The sequence below is a fragment of the Ochotona curzoniae genome, unplaced genomic scaffold (genome assembly GCF_017591425.1).
Source record: "Ochotona curzoniae isolate NIBS_2020 unplaced genomic scaffold, NIBS_Ocur_1.0 contig_3819, whole genome shotgun sequence".
Lineage (NCBI taxonomy): Eukaryota > Metazoa > Chordata > Mammalia > Lagomorpha > Ochotonidae > Ochotona > Ochotona curzoniae.
In genome coordinates, this window is record NW_024466004.1 from 56,635,315 (window position 1) to 56,653,513 (window position 18,199).

At 46.8% G+C, this 18,199-nt stretch overlaps 1 protein-coding gene across 1 annotated transcript in view; it reads left to right on the forward strand.

The window, feature by feature from the left end:
• ARMC2 (armadillo repeat containing 2) overlaps nt 1-18,199 on the forward strand; it is a 94,889-nt gene that overhangs the window by 61,892 nt on the left and 14,798 nt on the right. The window contains exon 12 of the mRNA XM_040983127.1: nt 1,249-1,348. Coding sequence (XP_040839061.1) covers nt 1,249-1,348 — 100 coding nt within the window. The remainder of the gene's footprint in view (nt 1-1,248; nt 1,349-18,199) is intronic.

Sequence of the window (18,199 nt, forward strand, 5' to 3'; positions counted from 1 at the left end):
TCATCTTTACCACAGCTTTTTAAAAATAGATGCTAATGTTGTCACACTCACGTGCTGTTGAGGAAATGGAGGCATAGAGTAGCTGGGTAATTTTCTTAAGATCCCCACAGTCGTGGAGCTGTAATTCAGACCAGGTCATCTGACTCGACAGTCCTACTTGTGGCGGCTGGGTCATACTCCCTGTTTGTGTGGATTGTCAGTGTGGATTTCCAGTCCTCATTTTGACTAGATATGATGTTACTCTTTTTTTCTTCATCAGTCTTGTCAGAGGTTTGCCAATGTTACCAGTGTTTGCGAAGAATCAACAGGTTTATTTGATCAACTTTGTAGTATTTTGTTTTCTTATTCCTTCTGATCATGTCCTTATTAATTCTTTTCTTCTACTCTCTGTGGACATATATTTTTTAAAGATTTCTTTATTTTTATTGGAAAGACAGATTTACAAAGAGCAAGAGAGACAGATAGGAAGACCCTGTCTGCTGGTTCTCTCCCCAAGTGGCTAGCATGGCAGAGCTAAGCCAATCTGAAGGCAGGTCTCCCTTGCAGGTACAGGGTCCCAAGGCTTTGAGCCATCCTCTTCTGCTACCCTAGGCCACAAGCAGGGAGCTGGATGGGAAGTAGAGCAGCCAGGATTTGAACCGGCACTCATGTGGGATCCCAGCAGATGATGGGCAAGGATTTAGCCACTGAGCCATCATGCTGGGCTCCCTATCTTACGTTTTTATTCTGTTTTAGTTAGAAACTCAGCTCCTTTTTTGCCTTTTTTTACAAAAATGTTTAGTCTTATTAAGGCTATACATTTTCTCCTAAATGTTGCTTTAGCTATATTCTGCAAATTTTATAATGTTTTTATTATTCACACTTAAGTATTTTGATTTTCCTCTGTAACCTATAAATTATTTAGCTATTTATTTTAACATATAAATTAAGTGTTTGAAAGTATGCTTTCTTAGCTTGTGTTTTCTGAATCACAAGTGTGTGTGGTCAGTTCACACCACACACAAGTGTTAAATGGGCTTCAGGGTTCTAGTTTTCAAAAGACATTTTCTAGTTTGCCTGCGCTGTCCACGGATCCAGAGAAGAGGGCGGGCCTCTGTGCAGGTCATCTCAGTGGGGTGGGGAGAGTATCTCAGAGCTCTTTATCCTGGAGTGGGCAACTCCTTGAGGGTGTGTGTTTAGCATGGCACCCTGTGTGCCTAGATTGTACAGAAAAAAAATGCTTATTTTTGCCACTTTCCATTTCTGCAGCAAGCTCACCTCTTACCATGACTTCTGCGTGGCCTTGGCCAGCTGTTCCAGATGTTACGCTTTGTTTTTGAATCTGATAAACACATACCAGAAGCAGCAGGTCAGTGCTTTGTGCGTTTAGAAACACTTCAGCCTGTTCCTCGCCCCGACGTGTTGACACAAGCTCATGTCCAGTGACTTTGTGTTTGAGTGGCCTGGGCGTCTATTGAGGAGGTGTTGGATTTCAGCAGCACTGTTCCTCCCAGTGAGCTGTAGATTGCTCACCCTGGTGTGGGGCTGAGGGTTGACTGATCCCAGGGCGCCAGTGCTCACCTAGTGAGTCAGGTGAGCTGCTGCAGGCCTGACTGTCTGCATTTTACCAACCCCCTAGAAATTTCCAGTGTGGACTAAAGACTGGATGTGTTTTCAAGATTTGCCTTGCCATGGAAACCTCTAATTCTGCTTTGGTCTTGCTCTTTTTAGATGAAATTTCTAGACAAAAAAAGTCGTTATTATATTTGAAAGAGAGAGAAGGATGGAGAGAGAGAAACAAGTCTTCTATCCATTGGTTCACTCCCCAGGTGGCGGCAGCAGCGGGAGTGGGGCTGGTCCAATGTTGGGAGCCAGAAGTCACTTCCAGGTCTCCCACATGGGTGCAGCGGCTCAAGGACTCAGGTCTTCCCTGCTGCTTTCTCAGGCTGCAGTCAGGGAGCTGGATCAGAAGTGGAGCAGTCAGGAATTGAACCAGCTAGGCAAAGAAGTTAAATAATTTTAACGGATTGGGCAAAAATATATACAGAATTAAAATATACAACTCACAAATATATTCTTAATAAGAATATAGATATTGATTTTCATTATTATAATTTCTTTAATATTCATTTAATGTCATCTACATCTATTCAACTTCATCAATGAGTAAAACAACATCAACTCGTCAGTGAACCATCTTATTTATGAGTACAGAATATGTTCATTCCAAATGTGTTGCATTTTCAAAATCACATGGTAAATTCCACCAGCACTAAGACAGCATAATTTGCTTCACTGTTCATCCAAGTAATGCGCCTGTAAAAGCAGTGGAAAATGTCCCAAGTGCTGAGCCCCTGCCGCTTGCATGGGAGACCTGGAGGGAGCTCCTGGGTCTCGACTTCAGAACAGCTCAGCTCTGGCCCTAACAACCATTCGGGGAGTGAACCAGTGGACAGGGGATCTCTGGGTTTCTCTACTTCTCTTTCTCTCCTCCTTTCTCTTTCCCTTTCTTCCCCTCTCCTTCCCTTCTTCTCCCTCTGTTTCTCTGAAACTCCACCTTTCAAATAAAATAAATCTGTAAGAGAAAAAAAGACCAAGTACTTTGGCCTGTAGGTTTGTGTGTATTTGAATTAGCCACATTAAGATTATCTCAAAGCAAAATCCCTGTTTGCCATCAATACTTGGTTTTACCCAGCCAAATATTTCTGCTGAAAATGATTAAACTTGGCAGCATTTGCACTCTCTTAGCTGTTTGTTAAAAGGTTAGTAGTCTATTTTTAATTATACAGATGTCAAGGAGACGTCTGTAGTCATATCATTTATTGCAGTTTAAAGATGATGAATTAGTAAGGTTTCGTCTATTTTTAAAAAGCTTATTTATAGATATGCAATTATTTGATTCTAGGTGTTTAGGTCACAAATGCCTCTCCCTATATATTTTATATTTTCCATGATTTATACACCTTTGAAGATTTCAAGGTGTAGGAATCTTCCATATTATGAATGAATTTATTGGATCTACCATACATTATTTACAATATGCTGTTCATTTAAGTACCCATTATGCATTTATTAACTTAGAATTTAGTAATTATCATAATGGAAGGCATTAAGACCTGAATGCTTTTTTAAAAATTAGACTCATTTATTTGCAAGTCAGAGTTACTGAGCTAAGAAAGAGAACTTCCATCTGCTGGTTCACTTCCCAAATGGCCACAACAACAGGACGACATGAGATGGGCAAGACAGAGGCCAGAAGCTTCGTCTGGGTCTCCTGCATGGTTGGCAGGGCCGAGCCAAGTTCTTGAGCCATCTTCCATTGCTGTCCCAGGCACATTAGGCACCTATATGAGATGCTGTTATTGCAAATGGCAACTTAACTCGCTGTACCACAAAGCCACCCCCCACCAATTGTTGTTTAAGGAAACATATCACATGATAGCAAAGATAGTCTACTATAGCCCTAAAAGAAGCCTTCTAGATCTTAAATGAGATTTCTGAGGCCTTGCAATTTAATTAACAGTAGGTTAAATTGCTATCTTTGACATCAGTATGCCATGTGAGCACCAGTTCGAATCCCCACTGCTTTGCTTCTGATTTAGTTCCCTGATAATGATCTAGGAAAGCAGCAGAAAGATAACCCACATGCTTGGACCTCTGCCACGCTTGTGGGAGACCCTGTGGAGTTCCTGGCTCCAGGCCTGCCTGCCATGGCCACGTGGGCAGTGAATCAATAAATGAAAGGTCCCTCTCTGTCAAATAAATAAACACATGATCTGGTTTTTTTTTTAATGAGGTTTATGTATTTTATGAGGGTAGTTGAAGAAAAAGTTCATGTAAAATGGACTTTAAAATAAATTTAGTTTGGTAAAAAAATATGAAATCTATGTAGCATTTTGGTAGGACACGGCAGTCTTATATATAGAGAGAGGAACAATGAGAAAGTTCTTCCAGCCACTGGTTCATTCCCCAAATGGCCAAAAAGACTTGGGCTTGGTGAGGTTGAAACCAGGAGCTTCTTCCAGTCTTCCATGTGAGTGTAGGGGCCCAAGCACTCGGACCATCTTCCGTTGCTTTTCCCAGGTGCGCTAGTGGAGAGTTGGATCAGAATGGGACAGCCAGGACTTAAGCCAATACCCTAATAGGATGCTGATATTCCAGGTGTCAGCTTTACACAATAAGTCACAAAGACAGTCCCTTCTGAAAATTTTTAAAGTGTCCTCATAGTTTGTGAATTAATTTTCTTTGGAGTTTATGTGTAGCTTTACTTTCTCATTGTTACTGTTTGTTTTCTGCTGTTATGATTTTGGATGAGTAGGCAGACTTATGGGGAGCACATCTCTTTGCCTTGAACTAGAATTTTCAAATTTTCAAATGAGAGTGAGAAAAATTGAAAACTTTGAAACTTAAAAGTTTGATTTGAAGTTATGTTGTAACCTATATTTTTTCTTAGAAGGAAGAAAATCCATTTATGGAATACTGTCAAACAATTCCATTGCTTTATTGTATTATGATGTAGACACTGCTTGGTTTCTGTGATTACAGCTTAAATGATTATTATTTTTTAAAGATTTATTTTATTGCAAAGTCAGATATACACAGAGAGGAGGAGAGACAGAGAGAAATATTCTCCGTCCGATGACTCACTCCCCAAGTGACTGCCATGGCCGGTGCTGCGCTGATCTAGAGCCAGGAGCCCAGATCCAGGAACTTCTTCCGGGTCTCACACGTGGATGCAGGGTCCCAAAGCCTTGGGCCATCTTCAACTGCTTTCCCAGGTCTCAAGCAGGGAGCCGGATGAAAAGTGGAGCTGCCGGGATTAGGACCAGTGCCCCTATGGGATCCTGGCACATTCAAGGTGAGGACTTTAGCCGCTAGGCCACGGCACTGGGCCCTAAATGATCACTTTTTAAAAGATGTATTTATTTTACTGGAAAGGATTACAGAGAGAGAAAAAGGGAGAAAAAGAGATCTTTTCATCTGCTGGATTGCTCCCCAAGGGCCACAGAACATGGGCTGAGCTGGTCCCAAGCTAGAATCCAGGAGCTGTTTATTTAATTTATTGGAAAGGTAGGTTTACAGAGAGAAGGAGTGACAAAAAGATCTTTCCATCTGATGGTTAACTCTCCAAATGGCTGCAATGGCTGGAGCTGAGCCAATCTGAAGCCAAGGCTCTTCTAAAGCAAGGCTTTGGTCTGTTCTCCATTGCTTTCCTAGACCACAGCATGAAGCCAGATGAGAAGTGGAGCAGCCAGGACACAAACTGGTGCCCATATAGGATCCTGGCACTTTTAAGGGGAGGATTAGCCAATTTAGACATTGTGGTAGGCACACACACACACACACACACACACACACACACACACACGTGCGCGCACACACACACTCTGTTAATTTGAATGTCATTTTGTATTATTAAAATGGTTTTCTTTTTCTTTTTTAATTTACTCATATTTATTGCCTTAATATCTCATGTTCATATCACCGGTGATTTATGCTTTCTAATCCTTCGCCCCTTCAGTCTCACACTCTCCAAGTCCATTGGAGGTGTTGAAGGAGGGTAAGCAGTAAGAAGCCTTTCAAGGGAGACAAGTGCAGGGTGCTAGTGGCAGGGAGTGAGTGCAGGTTTATTTTCCTACTCATCTCTCACATTTTTTAGACAGCAGGGAATATCTGATCAGTTACAAGGAGGGGAGAGAATTTTGAGGAGTGTTTTTCTTGCAGTCTGTTACAAAATGGTAAGTGAAGAGAGGCGCTCTGGAAGATGGACGAAGGATCCAGATGTTTGTCAGTGGCACACTTCCCAGTATATAGAGATCCGTTTCTTTGCTGCACTGACCCATTCGCCTTTGGCTGTCAGATCTGTCACTTCTGTTTCTCCTTGCTTGGTATTGATCAGCTGCTAGCCTTCCAGGGTAGTAAAAGTCATCCTCGCAATGCCCACCCCACCACAGTTACACCGAGATCTTTGCTGGGTGCACTGGTTCCCTTGACATCCCAATGAGACTGCAGTCTATCCCAGGCTGAGAAAGTTGAATGTGCTTATCCTTTTACTACATGTTATCTTTGTGCTTTGATTTCAGAGAAAGGAGAGAGAAAGCTCTCAAGATACTTATTCATTGGTGCTGCGTATGCTACATAGCAGCCGGCATGCACTTGCAATCCACTTCTGACAACTGGCTTGAACCAGTGTCTGCTGTAGAATGGTACCATCCTTTCTTGAGGTTTCTGAGGCAGAGAGAAGGAAGTCTCCCAGTTTTCTGAATGTGTGTATGTTATTATTATTTTTCCTATAGCAAGAAAAAAGCTCTTGGAGGTTTCATGGATATGCAGCAGGTCTAGGTTTCCCTTCTGAAGGAACTGACTGGAAGTCCTGTGGTGTCCTGTCCATCTGACACTATTCCCCAGTCCTGATCCACAGAGGTCGACTCCATAACCACCTTTATTTCACATCTTTCCTCTAATAGATTGCCAGTTGCCTGCGAATCCATACACTATTTTCTGATGCAAACCTTTGTGAAGAACATACATATCAAGTATCTTCAAAAGTTCCTAAAAAGGGCCTCTTTAATCCAGGTATTCACAGTGGGCGGCTGGAGGTGATCCAAACAGAAATCAGGAGCTAGGAAGTGAATCCATGTCTCCCATGTGGGTGACAGGAATCCAACCCCTGTATCCACCTGCCTCTTAGGTCCAGGGGTCCCTCAGATTGTCCTTGGCGCCATTTGCTCCGAGCCAGTAACGTGGACAGGGAGAGTCTGGGGATGAAGCACCGACAGGAGACCAGTGATCAATTTTTATTTTCTAAAGGAGAATGAAGAGCATCTTGTTAATCATGTGCAGGAGCTTGTTCCTTCAGAACCTTCAGACACAGGCTGATGTATTCCTTCAGTGATCACCGAGCTTACGTTAATCACTGTGGTGAAAGTTGTGCTCCAGTGCCTAACAATCTAGAAGACAGGAAGATGAACCTGACCCCTTTCTGATGAGTTAGTTATTGCTGCCGCACTGGGAGCCTGATCCTATGGGTGAATTTCTTTAAAAAGCTGTCTCATCTCCCCTGTGTCATTTTTCTCCCTCTTCCTTTTCTGTTGGTTACTTACCTGTGCCTTTGCGGTTCACCCTGTCCCTGGGAAATTATTCACTGGCATTTAGCAAGGGAACTGTGTGACCCAGCATATTGAAAGCAACACCCAAACTGTCTAACTGGCTTGTGGTGAGGAAGAGTAACGGGCACCTGGATGAAATTTGTGTTGTCGCTTCTCATCTTCAGAAGCCAGTTCAGATCGCAGGATGGTGATGTCTTGTCCTCTGTCCCAGGCAGGTCTCCCAAGCCTCATCTATTCTTCCTCCATCTCTGCATCGTCCTAAAGGCCTTGGTAACGTGGCCACTACCCCTGGCACCATGAAAGCAGCCTGGTTCCTCAGTAGGTATGGGCGGGAGGAGGCGTGCCCCAGTGAAGTCATGCGGGCGCCTTGCTGAGTGACCTGCCCAATGTTGACTTCTCCAGTATGCATATCTCGTGTTTGAATTTGCTATTTACTATTTGATTAAAACTCAGACACTATGACGTTATGCCTTTAATTGGGAGATTTTGGTCTAGGACACAGTGTCACCTCAAAAGCTGAGGCTTGGTGGTGACCTTGTAGGCTCTTGGCCAAGTGGGTATCTGACCTAGAAATTTTGTGCTGACATTCTGTTAGAGGCTTGTGAACTCCCAATTCTTCAGTTGCTCTTGGAACCCACTTCCCCGCTACATGGCTTTCCTAATTGCTCACTGATGAGATGCATAATTTTTAAGTGTGCTGAGTTTATATTTTAAAGCCATGCTTTTCACTTTACTAAAACTTCATTTTGGACTTTATACTGTCTTTGGCTTCTAAGAAAAATGGAAATGTTAGGGCTTTGAGCCATCACTTTATTATTTTTTTTTTCTAGTAAGAAAAGTAGGTAATGTGAGTTTGCCTCAAAGCCACTGTATTTCAGGAGAGCAGGGCAAGAGTTGAGGTGCTAAGGGGGTCATGAATGTGTCCCCAATACTCACTATAAAGCCATTCACCAAAGCTCCTCGTGTGGATCTCAACGTGAGCATTGTTTTTGGAGCTGCCTCACCCAGCCCTGAAAATTCCCCAAAGGAGGCCGGGCCTGCCTTCACATAGCTGACCCGAAGCATGCTTTCGCCCTCTCGCTCATGACAGGTGCCAGAAGAGTGGCTTTCAGGGATGTGAATTGCTTCAGTACTCAGAAATAGCTTCCCAAGACACCTCCTTTCCTCTGGTACCCTGGGAGGAAGCAGTGTGACCCAGCCCACCCCATCTCATCCTTCGGCTGCTGAGAACAGCAGAAGGAAAGCGGTGCTGGGTGACCGAACCTCCTTAGAATCATGTTTCCCTCAGCTTCTGTGACCCCCCCATTGGATATCATCGTTTTCCTTCTTTCTATTAAAACAAACAAACAAAACAAATCAGGCTGGCCAGGAATCCCCCTCCATGTTTGCTCATGTGTCCACCTGACTCAGCTACACCTGCAGCAGTTGGGATCTCATCTTGGACACGAAATCCATCCATCTGGCAACTTTATTTAAATAGAGTGATGACTTCCTTCAGTTATTTTTGTTTCTGCAAGGCCTGTTGGAAGCTTTGTAGTCTCTTATTAGGCACAGCCCTCACCCAGCAGTTAAACAATCCCAGGCAGTGCACCTTCCCCCTGTTTCTCTGTTACTATTGCCTCTGTCTCTTACAAATGGCATATTTAGAATCAGTGTAACTTTGCTTTTTAAAAAATTCATTTTACAATTGAATCACACTGATGTGGGTATTTGGTCTAGCCATTAGTAAGATGCTAGCATCCCTGGGGCTGGCATTGTGGTATAGCAAATAAAGCTGACTTCCCATATAGGCACCTGTTCAAGTCCCAGCCGCTGCACTTTAGAGCCAGCTCCCAGTTCATGCCCTGGGAAAAGCAGCAAAATGATTCAAGTACTTGGGCCCTTGCACTCACATGGGAGACCAATATGAAGGTCCTGGCTCCTAGCTTCGGCCTGGCTTGGTTCTACCATTGCAACCATCTGGGGAATAAACCAATGGATAAAAGTCCTCTATCTCTCAATATCTCTCTCTCTTTCCCCATCTCTCTCTCTCTTTCTAACTCTGGTTAAAAATAAATATATATATATATATATATATATATATTTTTTTTAAAAGATGCTGTTGTTCCGTATCAGGATGGCTGGACCCGGTTCCTGGTTCTGGCTTCCTGCTAATGCATACCCTGAGAGGCAGGAACTGCCTCCTGTGACCCACGTTGGACACCCGGAATGAGTCCCCAGCCCCTGGTTTCAGTGTAAGGGGCCATTGTAGGCATTTGAGGGATTGAACCAGTCAATGGGCAAGGGCAGTCCCTCTCTCAGATAAATCATAAGAAAGAAATTTTAGGGATTGGGTTGTGGAACAGTGGGTAAAGCTGGTACACAGGCACATGGGCCAGCCCCTTGCTAATGCACCTGGTAAAGCAGCAAAATGAGGCCCAAGTGGTCGAGTCCCTGCATGTACATGGGAGACCGGACAGAGGCTCCTGGTGCCGGTCTGACCAAGCCCTGGTCCTTCTGATCATTTGGAGAGCGAACAAGTGGACAGAAGACCTTTCTCTCTGTAACTCTGCCTTTCAAGTAAAGAAACATATCTTTGAAGAATAAATAAAGAGCAATGTTATAAAAACAGATGAGGGGTTTTGTGAGAGCTTTCTAAATATTTTCCTGCTCTGGATCAGTGTCTCCTGGGCGCTGGCTTGTCATCAGAGTCACCTGTGGCACCTTGAGTTGACAGGCAGTACCCTGGGGGGAGGTTCTCATTCAGGTCTGGGACACAGCCCAAGGAGCTATTTTTACAAAGCCCGGCAGCTGATTCAGATGAGCCCTGGGTCTGGGAGCCCGTGGTAGGAATGATGAAAGTAGTTCCACAAAATACCCTTCTCTGATAGTGTCAGCAGAGTTCCCCCGTGAAACTGCAAGACCGTTCAGGTGAAGATCACACAGGCGCGTCTTGTCTCCCCAGGAGGGTGGCTGGCAGTGACCCTCCCCTGACCCACCTGATGTAGCAGGAACTGATTGGCAGGACCGTTCAGGTGTGTGGATATAGGTTTTCTCAGGCAGCAATGATAACCATTTGTGGTTCACACCTGCAGTTGAGCAATAGCTTCTTAGCTAGACAGCGACATATTGCACGAATTTCCTCAACCAGACTTTGGTCCAGACAGAAGCTAGAAGGTGGGTCCCTGCTCCCTCCCCGCTTTCCCTCCTGCCACACTGGGGAACTGGATTAAGTTCCTGGCTTCCAGCTTCAGAATGACCCAGTCCTAACTGCTGAGGACATTTGGGGCGTGAGCTATCAGATGTTGAACTCTCTTCTTCTGTCTCTCTGACTCAGAAAATCTCCCAATATTCCTACAGATATCTTGTTTTGAGAAAGTTGTGTATCACCCAGGTTTAAACTTTTTAGGTTTGTAGCATTTCATTGGCAAATGACTAGATGATTTCACATGAAACCTGGCATGGCTTAACCTGTCTCCCTTTTGCACAGGTCCTCTGTGAATGGGCCGCGGTGTGCTTGGGTATGGCGATGGCGGGTAGCCAGGCCCTGGCTCCTCACAGTCTCATCAAAGCCTCCCTCCCCCACTCCTCCCAGCTCTCATCAGTGGCCTTCAAAAGCTTGGGTGTTCCTGTCTGCATGGTTAATTTGTCCAAGATCACTGGCACAACAAATAACTCCAGCTGCCATCCACATAAGAACCAAGATAGAAATGGCATTACATTCCCCCTTGGTGTACCCTGAAAGGTGAAGCTCAGAGTTAGATAAAGCATCTGTTAAAAACACCAGCCAACCTTCAGTTACATGACAACTCATCTCAGAGCTGCGCATGTATTGTCCGCTCTGCAGTGTAAACTGTGCCTGTTTCAAACCGACTGTGCACACAGATGGACTTCATAACAGAAAGCCAGGAGGGTTGTTATCAGCCTGTGTACCACAGAGCCTGCCGAAGGAGGAGCATGACGTCAGTGCTGCTACATTTAGCATCCCAGCAAAATGCACTGGGCGTTGTTTTTGTGGAAGATCATGAAGGGAATTTCTTCCCACTTCTGTAAGTATCTGCCGGGCAGGAGTGCTGGTGAAATGCCTCAAAATCATCGTCATCATCATCATAAGCTTTTATAAGACAGGCAATGTTTTTGCAAAGGTCATGGTCCAAAAACAGTGACCTTTATCTGCATTTCCATGCTGTATTTCCAAGGAGCCACTGTCCACGGAACCCTCTCTTAGATACGGTTACAGAACTTGTTGGGGCAGGGCCATTAGCCTTGGAGCCCTAGCAAATGCTCTGTGGGAATGGCCAGATGAGTCCTTACTTGTGCCACTTGGAAAGTCACATGTCTATTCAGACTTCCTCCGGGGTCAGCAGTTGTCCCTGGCCCTGGCCCTACAAGTGCAGGGTGTCCCCCAAAGAGTTCTGATATGCCCGCACCTTGTGGGCTAAAAGCAGACACATCCGACATTGTCTCAGCTCCTGGTGGCTAATGCAAGCCCAGCAGTGGGAGAGTCAGGACAGAAGATGACCTCCACTTCCCTGCTCCATTCTCTTAGGGATGTTGGTATAAAAATATACCATTTGCTCTGGCCCTTGCAAGGCTCCCTGCCCAGCCTTCCTTGCTGGCAGGAGCATTCCCTGAGGCTGTCTTCCCAGCCCCTTCAGCAAGCACATTCCCAGTGAGTGCTGGGAACATTTGGCTGAACTCACTTCTTTTTTTCCCAGCTTTGGCCTTGATCTGTACCCCTGACTGGGCAGGCGGGCAGGCTGGCAGGCTGGCAGGCCGGCAGGCGACACAGTAAGCCCTGAGTTTTCTCATTCTTTCCAGCTTCTGTCGTTCTGCCCTTGTGGAACTGGCTCTTCTCCCACCCTTCCTTCCACCCCCCCCCCCCCCGTTCTACTCCCTCCTCCTCACTGTTGAGTGCAGAGCTCAAATGTCTGATGTAGTCTTCTGGGTTTAAGGAGATCACAGTCAAATCCTACCCCTGCCCTAGTCCTTCGGGACTACAACCAAGCTCACCGATAACAGGTAGATGCTTGGGAAATGGGTGCTGATGGAATGGATCAGTGGGCAGAGGAACCAAGTATATCTGCCCCCCCCCCGACTCCCGCTTTTAAAATGGTTTTCTACTTAGATTCTTGGTTTTGAGTCTCTTGACGGTTCAGTATCTTCCATTCATTTCATAGAGTTAGCCACTTGTGCATACTGTAGGCCCCTGATTGGTTCCCGTGGCCTAATCAACATGTTTACTGGAGAGTGTGGTTTGTCATTTCCCAAAGTGGTGACATATGTTTATTCTGCAAGCCACCTGTGAGTTTGAGTGGCGTCTAAATTTCTTTGAAGGACAGGAAGTTGGATTAAATCACACAAACTGGATCCAGCTCCTTGGTGGGAGAAGTTTCTAAGCAACTATCCAGCTGGGCAATTTAACGCATTTTGGATTTGAGACTAGGCTCAGTCTTTAGGTCCCTTTACACTGATCCCGGTTCTAGAAAATCTTCTCTAAGATGTTTTCCTTCAGCTTAGTAAGTGTAGTCCTTGCTGAGTTGTTGGAGTTTACCCACTGTAGCTTGTCCCTGCTCTGATAGCTTGATGCCAGCCCATCTCCTGGTCTCCAGTGTGCTCCTTGGTGACTTTAAGGTCCTGGTGGGGAGGGGCAGGAGTCAGGGAGGAAAGGCCTCCATGTTGGCTGCCCATGGGCCGAGAGTGCCATAAGGGCATGCACAAGTAATCTGTCAGGAACCACATGAGAGCATTAGGTACTGGCTTTGACAAATATTTAACAGGTAATCGATTTTTTTCAAAAGGTTTATTTTTATTGGAAGGGCACAGTTAGCAGAGAGAGAAGCAAAGACAAAAAGATCTTTCATCTGCTGATTGGTTCACTCCCCAAATGGCTATAATGGCCAGAGCTGAGTTGATCTGAAGTCAGGAGCCTACATAGGTGGTAGGGATCAAGCCCTTGGGTCATCCTCTGTTGCTTTCTCAGGTCATGAACATGGAGGTGAACTGAAACATGAGCCGGCAGGACATGAACCAGAGCCCATTTTTGATGCCAGTGCAATAGGCAGAAGCTTAAAAGTGCTACACTAAGGTGCCAGCCTCATTGTATGATCTTTCAGGTGACACAGTTGACGGCGCCTGGTGACTGGCTTGGGGAAGTGAGTAAACTAGGGGAGGAGTCAAAGATGGCACTAGGGCTGGAGGATGGGGAGTGTTGGCAAGAAGAACATGGAAACGTGTGTGTGTGTGTAGACGGGATTGCTAAAGGGCTGCCTCTTCCTTAGCATAGGGCTTTGGTGTCACAGTCTCTCCCAACCTCAGACTCCCCATCTCTGAACTGGCACTGGAATGTCTCCAACTGGTTTTGTGGTCACTTTTTCTGCCCTTGGAGCTTGGCACAGCCCATCCTGTCTAGCAGGGAGCTGCTTCTTATTTTGTTCCAGTTCAAGTCTTGCCACCCCAGGCTAATGGAACCTGATTCATATTGAAACCCAGGCTGAGGGTCGAGGCTCAGCTTCGGTGAACTGGAGTAGCTCTCCCCAAGGTTGTATTGTCACGCTCAGTTTTGCTCCAGCTTCCTCCAGTTCTACCTGTTTGTCTGAGCTCTGGTTGGCTGCAGCTGTTGCTGGGCTGATGCTATTCAAAGCAAAATTAGAAAATCAGTGTGTACAGGTTACACTAGCTTGCCTTCTTTAGGGGAAAAAAAATAAAGTCCAAGATCGTCCTGCTTCATCTTCCTTCTGTTGTAGCGAAACCACCTCGCTGTGCTATGAATATGCAGCCTGGTGGGACCTGAGACAAATATTCTCTGAAAGAGGAATGTGGATTGTGAGGTGTTGCTCAGATCTTGTCTAGGAATAAAGGAGACCCGTGGGTTGGCAAGAAATGGCTTTCTGTCGTGGAACTGGTGGGCTCTGCAAATGGGTGACCTTGGTCTTGGCTCGATCCATGAGGATCTTTATAGGATATTGAACTAAGTGATGTTTTGCAGACCTGAGCTGGATCAGTATAATGGATTATCTCTCTGTGATACAGTCCAAGACAGAGCTCAGTTCTGGGGAAGGGAGGACAAGGATAAAAGGGGGACCTGGAGGGCAAAATTGCATGCCAAGGCCACCCATAGCATGTTAAAGGGACCTTGTAAATCCCTCTTTCTCAGCCTTCTGCCTCAGAATTTCAGAAAAGTCAAGAGCAGCTCCAACGGGCGGCAGCAGCGTGGGAAGGAGAAAACGCCACCCCTGCCAAGCTCCCGGGGAGGCTGCTTCTATTTTGGCTTGGGACCGGGCTCCCTGGGTGCATGGAGAGGACGGAGCTAAGAGAGGTGAAAGGAGAGGACGCCCTGGCCACTGGCCACCCGCCACGACCAGCGGACAGAAGCAGTGAGCATGGCAGCTGCTGCAAGGCTGGTACTGCACACGCGCAATCTGTCGCCCCATTTGCCACTCTTCGCAGGCCATCCTGCAGTTGGCACTGCTACTGCCAGGCGTCTCCCCCTCCTCTTCCCCACAGAGCGTAGGGAAAGAGGTACTAGGGCAGTGTTAATGCTTCCTGCCCTCTGGCTTGGGCTGGGTTATCCATGGCTCCCCCACTTCAGGCTGAATCAGGCTGTACCCCATGAGTGAGGTGGGGGAGGGATCCCCAGAGAGGTTAGGAAGGAAATCTGCTGTTACCAGCAGCCAGGGCCCAGGCGGGAATTCGCCTAGGCACTCAGCAGTGACAGGTGGAGATGGCACTTGAGGGCCAGCGAAGCCCCCTGGGTGGGAGGCAGAGGGTAGGTAGAGGTGAAGCAGAACTGAGATGGCCCCTTTAGTGCTGCTGATGATCTCGCCAAAGAACTAAGAGTGTTTCTGAAATGCTCCAGAAGTCACTTAAAATCGCTCCTGATGTCCCTCCCGTCTTGTTGAATGTGTTTTTGTGGTGAAGGAGCACCATTTGGGAACACACTGAAATCCCCAAACGGTTAACGTGACCATGTGGGGGGAAGATTGCTTTCTGACTGAAAGAGCCAGCGGCTCTGCCCAGACCGCAGGAGTGAAAGCGATGATCCGCGCAAACTGGGTCATTTGCTGGATCCAAGGCCTGGCAGACCCGAAGCGCCGTGTCTGAGCTGCTGCCACCATTCATCAACTCCGGTATTGCTGTGACGACTGTTGTCCAGTGGCAGCACGTGTGTCAAGTGGCTTTCATTGGAAACCACAGAAGTCCACAGGAAAAGTTTGCTCATCATCATCGTTGTCCTTGGCTGGGGAACTGTCAAATGGAATTTCCCTGCAAGGAACTTGGTGCTTGGAAATCCCCTCTGATCTGGTTGGAAGACTGCTGTTTATCTGCCTTCCCATGGGGTCTGACTGGGGCGTGGGAGAAGCCACCACGTTGATACCTCCCTTCCAGAGCCAGGAGAGGCCTTGCCATCAGGATTAGCTATGGGGACCAATGTCAAGTGGGACTCCAGGATCACAACTGACATGAGTGTTCTTTTTATTTTTTCATTTACAGAAAGTCTTTTTGATTTTATTATGATGATGATTTTTTGAAAGGCAGAGTGATGGAGAAGGGAGGGAAGAGTAAGAGAGAGAGAGAGAGAGAATCTTCCATTCACTGGTTCGCTCCCCAAATGGCTGCAAAGGTCAGAGCCCAGTCCATCCATGCCAAAGCCAGGTGCCTAGAATTCCATCTGGGTCTCCCACATGGGTGCAGAGGCCCAAGTTCTTGAGCCCTCCTCTGCTGCTTTCCCAGGCACATCAGCAGGGGGCTGGATCAGAAGCAGAGCAGCTGGGACTTGGACTGGGTATAGGATGCTGACAGCAAGGGGGCAGTTCATGGCACGCATAGCCTTGTTTTAGATAGTAAGCCTGCATCTTTAGGGAGCCAAGAAGTGCTCAAACAATGACAAGGGGGCTCCAGTCCCCAAGGAAGCATTTTGTCTCGGGTCCCTCCTAGTCTTCCCAAAGCATATCCTGAAGTTCATAGCCACTTCAAGGTTGAAACTCAGACTTACTGCTGGTCACCCTAGGCACCACCCTCTTTTCTTCACTCTTGCTGCCACAGCTGGCTCTTTATGGCAAATGTGCCAAGGAGACATGAGTGGTACCACAGTCCTCACTCAGCCCTTACCTGTGCTGTACCCACCTTTTCTTGCTTGCTCTCATGAAGCAGTCTTCTCCCCATTTGCAAATGAGGTGACAGAGGCACAAACAGGCTACGTCCTGTCTTGGGTGAGAAACCAGGTCACCAAGCTCCAGGGCAGGAACTCCTGGACATCCTGTGTATCCAGCTTCTGGCTCAGCCTCTGAAGTCTGCCGTTCCCCCACATGGGCTACCCCTGCCTTTTTACATAGCTTATGAACTCTTTCTTTTCTGAAATTTATTTTTTCTTATTTTTTAAAATTTGATAGGCAGAGTTATATAGAGAGAAGGAAAGATAGAGAGGGAGAGAAATTTTCCATCCACTGGTTCACTCACCAAATGGGAGCAACAGCCACAGCTGAACCAGTCTGAAACCAGGATCCAGGAGCTTCTGGGTCTCTCACATGGGTGCAGGGACCCAAGGACTTGGGCCACCTTCTGCTGTGTTCCCAGGAACATTAGCAGGGAGTTGAATCAGGAGTGAAACATCTGAGACTTGAATCAGTATCTACATGGGATACCGGCGCCACAGGTAGAGGCTTAGCTTGCTGTGCCATGGTGTCAGCTGTATCTCCATGCTTATGTATGGGGGATTTCCTCCAACAAGCTCACATTCGAAAGTGAGCTCAGGGTGAACACTCTTAGTTCCCAGGCACAGTCAGGTGCAGGTCGCCCTAACCCAACAGTTGCTGTGATTGGGTAAATACGAGGAGTTGAAAAGTTTTCAGAAATTCCCTCTCTGGTAGTCTGGCTCAGTCTGTTTTTGGTGTTGGTAAATGGTGCCCAGCAGTGTGACCAGCAACCTTGCTGCTCCTCAGCCAGTCATTATCAGGGAGAATGTTTTTGCATGCACACAGACAAGCAGGTATAAGCCAGCACTGGCAGAGTCCCAACGCCAGCCTTGGTCCTCTATCCTCAGCACTCTGTGCCACACCCTGCTTTGTCCCCAGGTTGGATTGGATCCGCTCAGCCCTCTCCCCTCGGAAGCCTTTCCTTCTGTCCACTGAGGGTACTGACTTGATAAACCACAGGTCAGGTGTATGATCATCCAGTGGGAGTAGCATATTTGCATTTTAAAAGATCATTTCTCAGCTCTTCTGCAAGAAGGCAAGAAGATAAGGCAGATGACACCATGCCTGGGAGACAGAGTGGGAGCTAAAAGGACTGTTGAGTCAGAGTCTTCCTGGGTTCAAATCCTGGCTCTGCCCTTATCAGCCACTGTGACCTGCACAGCTTCTCCAAGCCCCAGTTTTTTCTTTTTTTCATTGAAAATAAGACAAGGAGCAAGGAGAGAGAGAGACAGGGAGATGTCTCACTCACTATTTCACTCCCCACGCTGCAACAGCAAGAGTCAGACCAGCTCAAAGCCAGGAGCCAGAAACTCCATTGAGATCCCATAGGTGGGTGACAGGGGGCCATTGCCTGTCGTCCCCCAGGGTCTGGAAGCTGGATAAGGTCGGAAAGCCAGCCACTCCAAAATGAACGTGTCCCATGCTGCCTGTTGGTTAGCTGCCACACTGCCCTTCCTCCCATACAGTCCCTAGTTTATGCCAGTTAATATGAGCCCCAGGACAGTTGCAGGCCTTTGGGAAGTGTTCCTTAAAGGAAGCCCCCTTTTCCAGAGCAGGTGCTCTAGCATGACAAGTTAAATTACCACCTGCATCCCATTTGGGCAACCAGTTGTTCATGACCTGGCTGCTCCACTCGGCTGTCCAGCTCCCTGCTGGTACAATGAAGGGCTCATCCCTCCTCCGCCCATGAAGGAGACTGGGATGAAGTTCTTGGCTCTCATCCTCTGCCTGGCCTGCTCTTGCCCTTTGTAGCCATTTGGAGAGTGAACCAAGGGATGAAAATTTCTCTCACTCCCTTTCAAGAAAGCTGTGTGTGTTGGCACAGACTGATACAACTTATTCTTAGTACTGTTATCCCACTCAACTAAATTATTGTCTGAAGAAAATGGAGAGGAGGGTTGTGGCAGGGGATTTGTGTCCAGAACCCCAGGGGCTTTG